Source organism: Mastigoproctus giganteus, chromosome 2 (genome assembly GCF_048544385.1).
Source record: "Mastigoproctus giganteus isolate SK-2022 chromosome 2, ASM4854438v1, whole genome shotgun sequence".
In the NCBI taxonomy this organism is placed as follows: Eukaryota; Metazoa; Arthropoda; class Arachnida; order Uropygi; family Thelyphonidae; genus Mastigoproctus; species Mastigoproctus giganteus.
Genome location: NC_143576.1, coordinates 116,469,999 through 116,483,799, shown reverse-complemented (window position 1 = coordinate 116,483,799; position 13,801 = coordinate 116,469,999). Strand labels below are relative to the sequence as shown.

At 38.0% G+C, this 13,801-nt stretch overlaps 1 protein-coding gene across 1 annotated transcript in view; it reads left to right on the top strand.

Annotated features, from left to right (window-relative positions):
• Nucleotides 1-4,094, top strand: part of LOC150089517 (suppressor APC domain-containing protein 2-like) — a 260,545-nt gene extending 256,451 nt beyond the window's left edge. Inside the window, exon 7 of the mRNA XM_090390011.1 lies at nt 3,936-4,094. Coding sequence (XP_090246137.1) covers nt 3,936-4,055 — 120 coding nt within the window. The 3' untranslated portion in view covers nt 4,056-4,094. The remainder of the gene's footprint in view (nt 1-3,935) is intronic.
• Nucleotides 4,095-13,801: the final 9,707 nt, after the last annotated feature.

The window sequence follows — 13,801 nt, the reverse complement described above, 5'->3', positions numbered from 1 at the left end:
TATGTGTTATGCGCTTGCCATGCAAGGTTTCGTCGTTTGCTTTTAATTTATATGCTTATAAATTGATCTTATTATCATTTTTTTTTATCTTTGCGTTTATTTTTTTCCCTTGATGCACAATATTTTTTCAGTAAAAGGTAAACTGCAGCCATTATCAATTTATAAATTGATATGCTTACAAAAATGACAAATCTACCGTTTTGCAGTGTAAAACAGACCTTTTCGAGTTTTTTAACGGAAGAAAAGTGACTTTATTGTGGACAAGTTCTTTCTAACCCCTACAAAAATATGGCTACGAATAACAAGAGAAATGTGAAAATAGCAAAGAAGGTGATGACATTAGCGAATAAAATTGAGTTATTAGATAAAATTTCTAATGGTGAAAGTGTCTCTCTTCAGTGGCAAAACATTATAAAATCAATGAGTCAACGGTACGATCAATCCAAAAATCGGAGAAAAAATCCGCTGTAGTGTCCGTGAAAAAGCGCTAATTGCTTCAAAAATTTGCTCAGTAACTCGTGATGTTAAATTAGAAAAAAAAATGGAAAAAGCTTTAAATCTGTGGATTTAAAGACCGAAGACCGAAAGAAGACCGAACTCAAAATAAAATTCTGTTAAGTTCACTCATCATTCGTGAAAAGGCAAAACTCCTTTATCAACACTTTAGCGAAACTGGTGATAGCACTGGTGGGATAAGTTTTTTTGCTAGCAAAGGCGCTGGTTTGAAATTTCTAATAAATATTACATTTAATATTAAATTGTTTCTTATTTTCATTTCGATGCCATATGCTTGCATTTCACTATGTACTGTCTATGTACATAGTCATGTTATGAAGGTGCATATAATACATATAGACAAAATTTTTGACTAGTTTTTCTTATATATTTCATACTTTGGAACGGAACCCCTTTATTACTATGGGAGCAATAACTCAGTATTCGCGTTTTCGGTATTCGCAACATTTCTCAGGAACGTAACCCCTGCGAATAGCGGGGGTTTACTGTACACACAAAGACATCCTCCTTGGCCATTTCTTGTCCTGTTCCAGAAGGTCCGCAAACATTTCACAAGTTGCATATTTTTTTAGGCTGTAATGCATTGGAGAATCACCCCCTTCGGTTCTCCACTGAGCCACCACACTCCCGCTACTTTGTGCACGTTGCTTTGCTGCTCTAGTCTGGGGCATGATTTCCGTTTAAATACGATTTAATTAATTAACAACAAAAATTAATAAGGTTAATAAATTTAATTGATTAATTGACTATACTATTCTATACTTGACTATACAATACTGTAGTAAGCATATTGCATTCCAACTCCCTGTATGCTAAAATTAACTCATCCACAATTTCACTGTAATTTCTCATTGCCTAGGAAGTTCTGGCAGACATTTTCAAATGCCTTACAGGCTCTTATTTCCAGAGAATTTAATTTTTTAGTGAATTCCTCATCTTAGAATAGCAGTTTGATTTGAGTACTGACAAAAATTCCCTCTTATCTTGGCCTCGCTGATTCAAGAAAACTTTTGCCTCAAACCCTTCTTTTTTGTCCATCACTTTCAGAAATATTTTTATCAAACTCAGCTTGATGTGCAATGTAGATAAGTAGATTTTTTACTTATCCACCAAAGGAGGATGTGCTCCAGTTTTCTGGCCCGATGTAGTTTCTGAATGGTCTGGCCATGTTTTTTACCCTGTAGTGGCAGTTCTTCGCTCCACTGGCCGACTTGCATAAAAAGCAGCTCACTGCGTTGCAAGGTTGATACCACCTGCATTGCAAGGCGGTATCAACCTTGCAATGCAGTCAGCATAGCTACCATTTTTAGGTCAGCACAGATATTCTATTTGTATTCTTCATAGCATATGTTTTTTGCAAAACAACCTGTAGATTCTCATATGTTTCCTTCATGTGAACTGCATGGGCCAATGGTATAGATGGATACTTATTTCCATTATGGAGTAAAAATGCTTTTAAACTGACCTTGGATAAATCAGTAAAAAGCCTCCATTGCTCAGGGACATGCTCCAGATGTAACTCTTTCATTAATTCTTGGACATTGTTACAATAAACCAAAGCACCATCCATGGAGTAATGGGTCTTTATGTTAGATTAACTCTTCCTATGGCCTTAGCTGTTAATGCCCCTAAAAACCAAATAACAACAACTCTTCCTATAAAAAGACACCTTGACACTCCTTTTCAAGAAGATTCCACTGCTGAAGCCATTATCCTTGTAACTGAGCCTTGGTTTTGTAGAGGTCCAAATCTCTGACCAAACTGTTCAATTCTACCTGAGTGATTAGATGCGGCTCTGCAGTATCAAGATTTGAAAAGTCTGGATCTGTACTCGTTCTGGTTTTTGCATCTTCTAGACTCCATTTCCAATCCTGAATCAGTGACCAGTCCATAAATTTCTGGTGGCTTTGGTACTGGCATTGTATCATTGTGAGTAACCGACCTTAGAGCAAAAGGTATGTTGAGGTACGCTACTTTATGCTTGAATTTCCCAGAAATATTGGTAATGCAAAAGTAACAATCATTTATGTGGTCTCCAGGTTTCTGCCATGTCACCAGAACAGCAAAAGGCATAGGCTTATGACTACCTCTAAGCCAGCCTGTTAAGGTCCTTGAACATGAGCTACAGAAAATCTTTGGAACCCATATTTTTCTTGATCTCCGAATTTACATCCAAAAGGCACTAAGTGACCTTACGTCCAAAGTAGAGTTCCTAGCTTTTCTCACAAGTTGTAACAGTTGCTTCCATTGCAGTTTTAATACAACTTCTCCACAGATGTAGCAAAAGCTATTAGGCTTATTTTGGCAAAAAGATGATATATTTCATATATGGTTGAGGTATGTGTACATAAGAACACAATTAAGAAATTGTAGATTTTTATTTCTAATTTAAACACAGTTCACTATTTACACTTATGCACACGCTTGTTTATAAACACTAATTCACTAAAACACTTGTTCACTTTGTTCACCACTCGCTCTCTGAAACACACTTTTTGAAATGCAAAAGTGTATGCCTGGTGCAGAACATACATATACCAGTACAGGAGTTTCTAGAAGGTTCCAGAGACATCCTGGCTGTTCTTCCCCATGTAATAATATTTTCAAATGATCTGGAACATTCTCAAATGTTGTCGAAAGCTCACGAATGCTCTAGAAATCTCCCGAATGTTCTAGAAAAAAATAATAAAAAAAAATAGATAAAATAGATAGAAAAGATGATTAAACCAAGTACAAGTCTTGGTTATGATATTTGTTTTCAAATATCATATAACTATAACTATATTTGGCGCGCCTCCATTGCCAGGTGGGAAGGAGCAGTAGTGCATATCACATGCTTCTTGATTAGACAGGGGTTCGAGCCCGTCACCACCAAAGACAGAAGATGTGGAAAGGTCAGGGAATGACCACCGCTTATCCCGGAGCAATATGGCCTTAGTTGCTAATGCTCCTAAAAACCAAAACAACAACAACATAACTATATTTGAAAACTGAGGGTGATGAGAATTTTTTAAGCACATATCTGAATTTTTGAACATATTTCCTACGAGAATGTGTTGAAATTATTTCAGGGAGGAAATGATGCCGATCAATGTAATCTCAAAAATTTTGATTTTTGAATATGAATTCATAAGGGACAAATCATGACAGCAAGTTGTCTCTACTAATCATCAATAATTGTTGTACTAATCACAGAGGTAATTAATATAATCAAAATGTTATCCTAATTATGTTAATTGTTATTTAACTAAGATAATTATTATAATTTAAAATTACGTATACCACTCATGTGTTGGGCTGTGTGTAAAATCTTATTTCTCTGATGGTTGAAAACAGTATATTGTAACTTAATATTGTATATTAAGTATATTGTAACTTAATCAAGAATGAATGAATAAAGATCATTTATTTATTTATAGGAAGTAAGCAAGAAAAGTGAACAGATCACACAGCTTGAAACTGAAAAGTCTGTCCTCATGCGAGAGTTATTTCAAATAAGAGTCCAAAAGAGAGATGTAAATGATTTAGCTTTCATGTAAAAATGAACATCTCTTAATAAGTGAGCAACTTATTATCCACTGAACAAACTATACCTTTACAATGTAGAGCATTACATATTTATAAACCTGGTTTTTTTTTTTTTTTTCTCCCACTTTTGAAGCAAAAACTGTTTTTACATTCCAATTCAGAAGTGATATAGGCAAATATATATATATATATATATTTTTTTTTTTTTTGTCTAATTAATATTCATTTGTAATGATAAAATAGAATGTGATGTAATTTCTTATTAATATAAATCCAAACTATATATATAAATTCACGCTGAACTTGTCAGTGAGTTATAATTTCTTGTAAAAATTATCTGTAGGATGGCAATTAGTTCATTAATCTTCACTGTTCTTTTGATAAGCATCATTTTAAAAGACAACTAATACCATCCTGTATAAAAAGAAATCTTTATTGCAACTAATATAGTACATATGAGTAAAAACTACAATGTAGTCCTTCATATTCACAAGGCCAGAAGTTAATACTGACAGACATCTATAATAAGCTGGAGCATAACAACAACAGTGCTACACTTGGTCAGTATAAATACTTTAAATAAACTATGTAAGAAATATACATAAATGAACTACAAACATGAGAGATAAGGATTGTTAAGAGAAGGATAAGTAACAACTAAATTAATAGCTACAAAATAATAGGCCTATTCCAGGAACAGTTCTGTTGTATACAGGGTGTTTCAATTGAGAGGGAATCAAGGTCTATTTAATTTATTTTTAGGTTTAGGCAATTTGTCATCTGGGCCTTTTTTGCCATTTTGACAGTTGTTCCCTGTCCTCAGTATAGACTAAACTAAAGACAGGAAACAACATTCCCATTGAGAGGAAAAAGAGCATTTGATGAAGCAAAATTTTAATTTTTGAAATCTTAAAATCCAAACAGTAATACTCAGTCCAATTTTAACACAAATTCAAAAATTTCAGCCCAAATATGGCAAAAAAAGTCCCAGAAGACAAATAGTCTAAATGTAAAAATAAGTGAAATAGAATGGGATGAAATGGACTTTTAATTGAAACACTCTGTATACAATAATGTATCAATTAAACAAAGATTATTAGGTAGTGATTATGAATTGAAGAGAATAGCTAGTACATCAGAATAGGTGATTTGGAGCAAGAAATATTAAATAATCTTAGCATAGGTTATAGCAGTAGCATATCATGCTGTGTGCATAGTGGCCAGTACAAAACAGCAGGCCCCGAAAAGTTTTCTGCTGTTTAACTGTGAATGATGCACAGCTGCCAGTTCAGCCGGTAGACACAGACAGATACAGCATTAACAGCAAAATCTGAATTATTGAGTTTCATGCAATGGCCAGATTGTGAAGAAATTTGAGTCGACAGCAGTTTTAGAGAGGACAAGATCAAGTATCAGATGCATTGCCTATACACTTTATCCTTGACAAACGTGTTGAAATCTGCATCTGTGACCGAGCCAGGGGGAGCATCTGATAAGGTAGGAAATAATCAAACAGATGAAGGTGACAAAGGCTAGAGCACATATATGGGATTTCCCCTCAGGGTTAGTTATGGGACCAGCTTTCCAAAGCACAGGTCCCAGAAGACTGGTGATGAGTTCTCACCAGTAACCATTTTCACCATAATCGATAGGCACTTCAATTAGTAACAGAAACTTAATAGAAAAGGAACTTACAGTCTCTGTAGTTTTCCATTTCTGTGGTAGCTTGTGTTTATTAATGTCCAATTAGGAGAACCAAAACTCAGGTGCAAATAATAACTAATACTAATATTAATCTCAGTCTTATATAAATCAGCTCAGTTTGCACTCTGGTAAGGTACAGTGGGTACATCTAACTTTCCTGCTCTTAGTTTTTCACAGTAAGTGTCAACATTACTCAAATTTATTTTATCGTCCAGCTCATTAGGTTATCTGTCATTTGTGGTGTTAATTTGTTTAGCATTTGAAATATTGTAATTCCAATGAGCTTTCTAATTCCTTTTGGCCCTCAGACGAGATTAGGGCACAGGGACTGATAATTTTACTCAATTATTTTTCAATTGGCTGCACTGTAGTTATCAATTGTGATATTTCACATTATTTTGTTTTGGTTTTCCCAATGTCAGCACTGGATTAAATTTAATGGGTTGTGGTTACTATTTACTACTGCATGGTTTACTACCACAAATTCATCCAAATTGGTCATATAATTTAATATACACCGATGAGCCAAAACATTATGATTACCCACCTAATATAATGTTGGTCCTCCACGTGCAGCCAAAACAGCTCATACCCGGTAAGTCATGGACACTACAAGATTTCTAAATGTATCTTGTGGTATCTGGTACCAACACCTAACCAGCAGATCCTTTAACTCTTGTAAGGTCCGTGGTTGAGATGCTGCAGATCAGAGTTGCTGTTCCAACACAAACCACAGATGTTCGATAGAATTGATGTCTGAGGAATTTGGAGGCCAGGGAAATACCTGGAAGTCTTCTTCATGTTCTGCAAACCAGTCTTGAATAATCTGGGCGGTGTGGCATGTACCTAGTGTGTACCTAGTCAGCAATGATGTTTAGGTAGGTGGTAGACATCAGAGTGCCCAGCACATGGTTGACTGGACCCAGGGTATCCCAGCAGAACATCGCCCAAAGCATGACACCACAGACACCAGTTTGTTTTCGTCCCACAGTGCATCCATACAGGCACCATCAATTCCCCAGGTAAACGATGCACACGTACCCAGCCATCCACATGTTGAAACAGGAAACGTGATTCATCACACCAGATGACCTTCTTCTAATCACTCAAGGTCCAGTTTCAATGCTCGCACACGCATTATAGGTGCTGTTGCTGTGAACCTTGGTTAGCATGGGCACTCGGAGCAGCCTGCGGCTATGCAGCCCCATTTTCAGCAGGGTTCGATGTACTGTGTCTTGTGACACATTACTCCCATCACCAGCATTCCAATTACTGGTGAGTTGTTCCACAGTTGCCCTTCTGTTGCCACGTACAATCTGGGAGAGCCTTCGCTCACCTTGAGTATTGATGAGACATGGTCATCCAACACCTCGCTGGTGGTTCGTGGGTTCCCCATCCTCAGACCACTTTTGGTAGGTACTAACCACAGCTGACCTTGAGCATCCCACCAGTCATGCCGTTTCGGATATACTCTGACCCAGTCATCTGGCCATTACAATTTGGCCTTGGTCAAACTCACTTAAGTCTGCTGCCTTTGCCATCTGAAGAACAAGGGTAACACTGATTAACAGAGCTCAGTATCAGGTGTTTTTATACCATGTCCCGACCTGCATACATGCCATAGTTCACCTGAGTTGTTTCGATTTGTATAATTACTCGCTGGTCATAATTTTTTGGCTCATCGGTGTGTATATATATATATATATATGGTTTTTTTCTTTAATACTCTCCCTTATTCTTAATTTTTATCCCCTTTCTTGTTTGTTCTTTGGGCTAAGGTAAAGAAAGCCTGCACGAGAAGCTTGCAAAGGTTCAATGAAATTTGCCGGTAAAAGTATTTTGCCGTAATGGCATTTGTATTGTTGCTCGCTCGGTAAACAGACGGTGGGTGTTATCGGTCTGGAATAGAAGTTGAATCCCATGGAGCTTGAATGCCTCCCGAAGTGGAGGGGGGTAACCTGACTTTTTTCCTTTAGAATCACTAATTGAATCACGAACAGTGTCATATTGGAAGTTCTGGTGTCGCAAAAAATGCTCGTAACGTAGTTTCACAGGTAAACATTTTCGAAGCTTGCCGTGCTTCTCGTGTGGGCTTCCCTTGCTTTTTTTTTCTCTTAATAAACAATTTATCCATTATTCCACCAGTGATTCTAAAGAAAAAAGGTCAGGTTACCCCCTCCACTTTGGGAGGGTTTCAATCTCCCATGGGATTCAATTTCTGCTCCTGACCGATAACACCCACCGTCTGTTTACCAAGCGAGCAACAATACAAATGCCATTACGGCAAAGTACTTTTACCGGTAAATTTCATCGAACTTTCGCATGCTTCTCGTGCAGGTTTTCTTTACCTTCACCATTCTTTGTAGTTGCATTTTTGGTTATTAGTATTAGGAACACTAAATGATGTAAGTATGCAAGCCTATAAAGCATAAGCCAAAAAAAAAAAAAAAAAAAAATGAAATTTAAAACTCCTCAAACTATCCACCGACACAAAACTATCGGAAAGTTTTTTCCAACAATCAATTAGTTTGGCTGAAAGCAAAACATTGCATGTCTCTCTCTCTCTCTATCTTATAACCATCATCTTTTCAATTTAAATGTATGTCCCCTTATGTGCATCATCTGAGAAAAGATAAGTTGCCATCAGAATTTAAAGCATTAACTGTTTCAATCAGATCTGTTGACAAGCGCCTAGCTTTGAGACACTGCAGAATTGATTTCTGCAATGTTTATAGTGTTTTGATTTTTACAGAACTGGTCTTTAGTACTAGCATTAATAGTGGCAAAAATTATAAGAAAGCAAACTTATATAGCATCAGCCAGGAAAAGAAAAAAACTATCCAACTCATCTGCCCATCCCCTCTAATAATTTGTATAATTCTTCCTTAAATTTATTCAAATTACCCAACACTCCCACAACACCAGATGGAGGTTTGTTCCAACAATTAGCACTCTCTGGCTGAAAGCAAATTATCGCCCATATATCATACAACCATCCTTTTTTATTTTTAATTTGTATTCGCTTATGGGTACCATTTGAGAAAAAGTTAGGATTCCATGTTCATTTAATTTACTCAATCCGTTTAAGGCTTACTTCAATCAGGTCCCCTTCACAGGTGCCTAGAAATGAAGTCTTTTGCGATAAGCATACCCTTCTATATCCGTGACCAATCAGATTCTTGCTCTTCACTGCACGTTTCACTGCCATATCCTTCCTAAAATGAGGCTTCCAACACCTGTATGCAGTAATCAAGATACAGCCTAACAATGGGATAATCACCTCCTTGTCCCTGCTAGCAAAATACCTGTATATCATTGCGAGAACTGCATGACCTATTCTGGCAACCCTTTTATCCATTAATTAATACCATACTGCTCCAATTCAAACAGTAGTCTTCCATGAGCAACAGTATCAAAAGCTTTCCTGAAATCCAAGTATATGATATCAAAATTATTTTTTTTGCATCCAGTTCCTTTGTAACCACATCATAGTATCCAATCAAATTTGTCAGACAAGACTGTCCCTTAACAAACCTAAGCTTGTGTCTGAATTATTGCTGCAGTCTTGTCTAGATGATCCTGCAATGCATCTTTAACCAGTGACTCCATTATTTTACCAGTAACAGAAGTTAAACAAAACCACCTGCACAACCACCCCCCCAGGTCCCTTTCATTCTCTACCACTGTCAGTGTAGTACCGCAGAGTTGATACGTTGCTCTGGGGTTGCTGTTTCCCATGTGTAGTACTTTACATTTGTCAATGTTAAACTTCATTTGCCACCTCTCAGCCCATCTGCTCAACCTTTCCAGATCCTGTTGCAGCAGCATAGTGTCAGTAGTGTCCTTGACAACCCTGCCTACCTTTGTATCGTCAGCAAACTTCGACATTAAGCTTGATATACCATCATCAATATCATTTATGAATACAGAAAACAATAATGGACCCAACACTGAGCCCTGAGGGACTCCACTAATAACATTAGTCCACGACGAGCAGTGTCCATTGATTACCACTCTCTGTCTTCTCCCCCTCAGCCACCCCTTTACCCACAGCAGCAATTTGCCTCCAATGTTACACTGCTCCAATTTGTGCAGCAGTCTTCCATGTGCAACAGTATCAAAAGCCTTTCTAAGATCCAAGTATATAATATCAAAGTTATTCCCTGCATCCAGTTCCTTTGTGACTGCATCATAGTATCCAATCAAATTGGTCAGGCAAGACTTCCTCTTAACAAAACCATGCTGTGTCCGAGCTATAACTGAAGTCTTGTCTAAATGATCCTGCAGTGCTTCTTTAACTAGTGCCTCCATTAATTTTCCTGGAACAGAAGTTAAACTCACAGGTCTATAATTGCTTGTGTCAGCTTTTGATCCTCCTTTGTGAATTGGGGTCACATTTTCACATCTCCAGTCTATGGGTACCTCCCCTGAGTTCAAGGAAGCTCTCATAATTATGGCTAAGGATTTGCTTATTTCCTTTGCTGCCTCCTTTAATATAACTGGATAGATCCCATCCACCCCAGGTGCCTTTCTTGTGTTTATCTTCAACAATTTCTCCTCCACTTTACTCTCAGTTATTACAAGATTCTCTAGCTTACTGCTAGAGTTGAATACACCTCTTGCTTTCCCCTCGCTAAATAACTCCTCATGTGTGAATGTCGATGCAAAATATTCATTTAGTTTGTTAGCTACCTGAGCAGGATCATCAACAGTTGACCCATCGATATCAAGTGGACCAATCTGATTCATCCCCTTCCTTCTAGAGTTTACATAAGTAAAGAACTCTTTGCTGTTTTTCTTTGCATCCCTTGCCAAGGATTTCTCGTAATCTGCCTTCGCCTGCCTAACCTCCTTTGTAACTTGGTTACAGATCAACTTGTATCTATCATAGGCTTCTGTGTCATGTGTTAATTTGTATGTATCCCATGCATGTTTCTTCTCTGCCATATGCCTCATCAGTTCATCTGACGTCCATTTTGGCCTAAACCTTGAACAACATTTCTTAGTTGGTATGTAAAGTCTAGTAGCTTCCAAGATAAGTTCTTTGAATGCTTCCCATTTTGCATTTACTGTTGGTAACATCATCAGTTGGTCCCACTGTATAGAATTTAAATACTGTCTCAGTCCATCGTAGTCGCCTTTACGAAAGCAATAACCCTTCCCTTTACCCCTAATGGTAGTTACCTCTTTGAGTAAATCCCACTTCAGCACACTGTGATCACTGCCACCTAGTGGTTCATTTATCTGCAGATTCTTAATGCATGAAGAATCACTGCTGATAATCAAATCAAGAGTATTCCTCCCTCTAGTTGCCTCCCGAAAATGCTGATGTAGAAAACAATCATCCAATAAATCCACAAAAGCCTTGCTAGTGTGTGAGTGACCAGCCCAAAAATTCCAGTCAATATCTGGGAAATTAAAATCTCCCATTATAAGACTCTCTGATTTACTGGCCCACTCTATTTCCCTGTACAGTTTCTTATTATACTCATCAGAGTCATTAGGCCTATAGCACACTCCTACTCTCAATTTTGATCTCCCGATGCTTATGTCACACCAAACTGACTCGAAACTGCACTGTCCAGCAATGTCGATTGGCTTCACTTCCTTGGATTTTATGTGTTTCTTAACTAATAGTATAACCCCTCCTCCCTTTCCTATCCTTTCTGTAGACGTTGTACTCCCCAAATTCTAGTTCTGCATTCCTTATATCTGTGTGACACCATCTCTGATATCCCAACAATATCTGCCTTTTATGTTTTGAGCAATACCTCAAATTCATCAAATTTATTTACTAAACTCCTAGCATTGGTGTACACGCAAGTATACATGCACCTATTTCTATTCTTAGCTACCCTAACACAATCCATGTGTTTACTTGTACCGCAATGACTCCCAGCAGTCTCTGAAATATCCTGAATCTTGTTTTTCAGGCTTCTGCTCATTCCAATAGAAGCAGTGCAAGAATCTCTTTCACCTCTGCCAGTGGCTACTGTTAATCTATTTGTCTTTGTATCCCCCCAAGCTAGCAGTTTCCCGACCCACCTAACACTGCCTCGATAGCATCAGCAAATATTCTTGCACCCTTTCTATTTAAGTGTATCCCATCCCTGTAGAAGCAATCTCTCTGTTAACAAGTACAGTCCAGGCTGAAAAAAATTCTACCCCTTGAGCCTTGCACAATCTTTCCAGGGCCGAATTGATCGACAAGGCTCTCATCATATACTCCCTCCTATTGTGTCTCAGCAGAATTGCAGACACTTTCAATTTCAACCCTATTTCACGGCTTTTTTTCAACAGTGACCAGTACTTGTTAAGCAATTCTGCCAGTCTCCTACTCTTGATATCGTTAGTGCCCACGTGTACAACTATATCACTTTTTGTCCCCTTAAAAGATGATATCTGCTCTACAACGTCATCAACCTTTGCCCCTGGCAGACATACCCTGGTCCTGTTCCACCTATCCTTTTTACAAAGTGTGTTCCCCGTTTCCCTGACAATAGAGTCACCAACAACTAGTAGTTCCTTTGGGACCAGCGCATTCTGCCTTAAACTAACTGGTCTGTAATTACTCGTATCACCGTTCGATCCCCCCCTTTGGGAATTGCTGATATATTTGCACATTCAGTCAGTGGCGACTCCCCCTAAGTCCAAGGATGCTTTCATAATTATGGTGAAGGGTTTGCTTAGTTCCTTACCTGCTTCCTTTAATATAACTGGATAGATCCCATCCACCCCGGGTGTCTTTCTTATGTTTAACTTCAACAATTTCTCCTCCACTTTTCTCTCAGTTATTACAAAATCATTAAGCTCCAAAATAACCCCATTTATAACTGTTGAATATCTAGGTATTCCAGATACCACTGGCCATCCATTTTCTATCAGCTCAGCTTGCTTCTAGCCGTAGATTTTCTATAATTACAGCTTGCTTTAGTATACAGTATCACTGTTCGTTAAATGCCTTACAGAGATTGACTTCAGTTCAGAGAAGAGGAAATGCGATAGACCTTATTGAACATAGTGTGCATAGTGTTAGGGTCGGGTGCCACCTGTGGTTTCCCACATCTGCGCCATATGTACACTGTAAATGCCAGTAAAAGTGTAGTGTGTTGAATGTGTAGTATTGTGTTGGGTTCTGTTGTGTGTCCTGGCATTTGGTGCAGAATCCCTGATGGGACCCCACTTTGCCGGCACACACCACTAGGAGGTAGCCAGGCTGCCCATTATTCTCTGGAAGGTCTCTGTCAGGGTCACCTGAGCTTCCTGAACGGAGACCAATTAAAAAATAATAATAAAAATAAAAAATAAATAAAAATAAAAAAATAATAAATAAAATAATAATGAAAAAAAATAAATAATAATAATAATAATAAAAAAATAAAATATATTAAATAATAAAAAATAATAAATAAGGTAGTGTGCAGCAGTACAGGTGTACGGAAGAAGATGGGGGATGAAAGTAAGAGTAAGGGGATGTAGGTGAGGGCATCCCCTAAATTGACAGTGGAGCATATGCTCCACCAGGAGAAAAGAGGGGAGGGGATAACTCCAGAAGGGTAGAAAAGCCACTCAGCGAGAGTGCTGAGTGTGACAATTTTGCGGTGGAGTGGTCAAGACCATTGGAGCCTACCCAACCGTGTGGGTGAGTTAGCAGGTAATCCTACCCTGGATGTTCCAGGGTTAGCAAGTCGATGCTGATAAAACGGTCAAGTACAGATTTTTTATTTCAAGTTTGAGTAAGTCCCTCACAGGTTTGTATCCCTAGCTTGAGTTGGTTGTAGAGTGCTGTGCCTAGAAAAGAGGTTCTGTGTGTACTCCAATAATAATTTATAATATTGTTCTTCAGAAATTAACAGGTGCTCCTGTCCTTGAGGTATGTGTTGGAGTCTGGTGTATAGTGTTCTTCGAAGATCGTCATAAATTTGGCAGTTATAATGAAGATGGCCCCAATCTTCAATTTCTCCACATGTACAGTAGGGGTTATTGATGATTCCCAAAGTAGTCAACTTATGATTTATCGAGCCGTGTCCAGTTTTAATATATGTACAGTAGA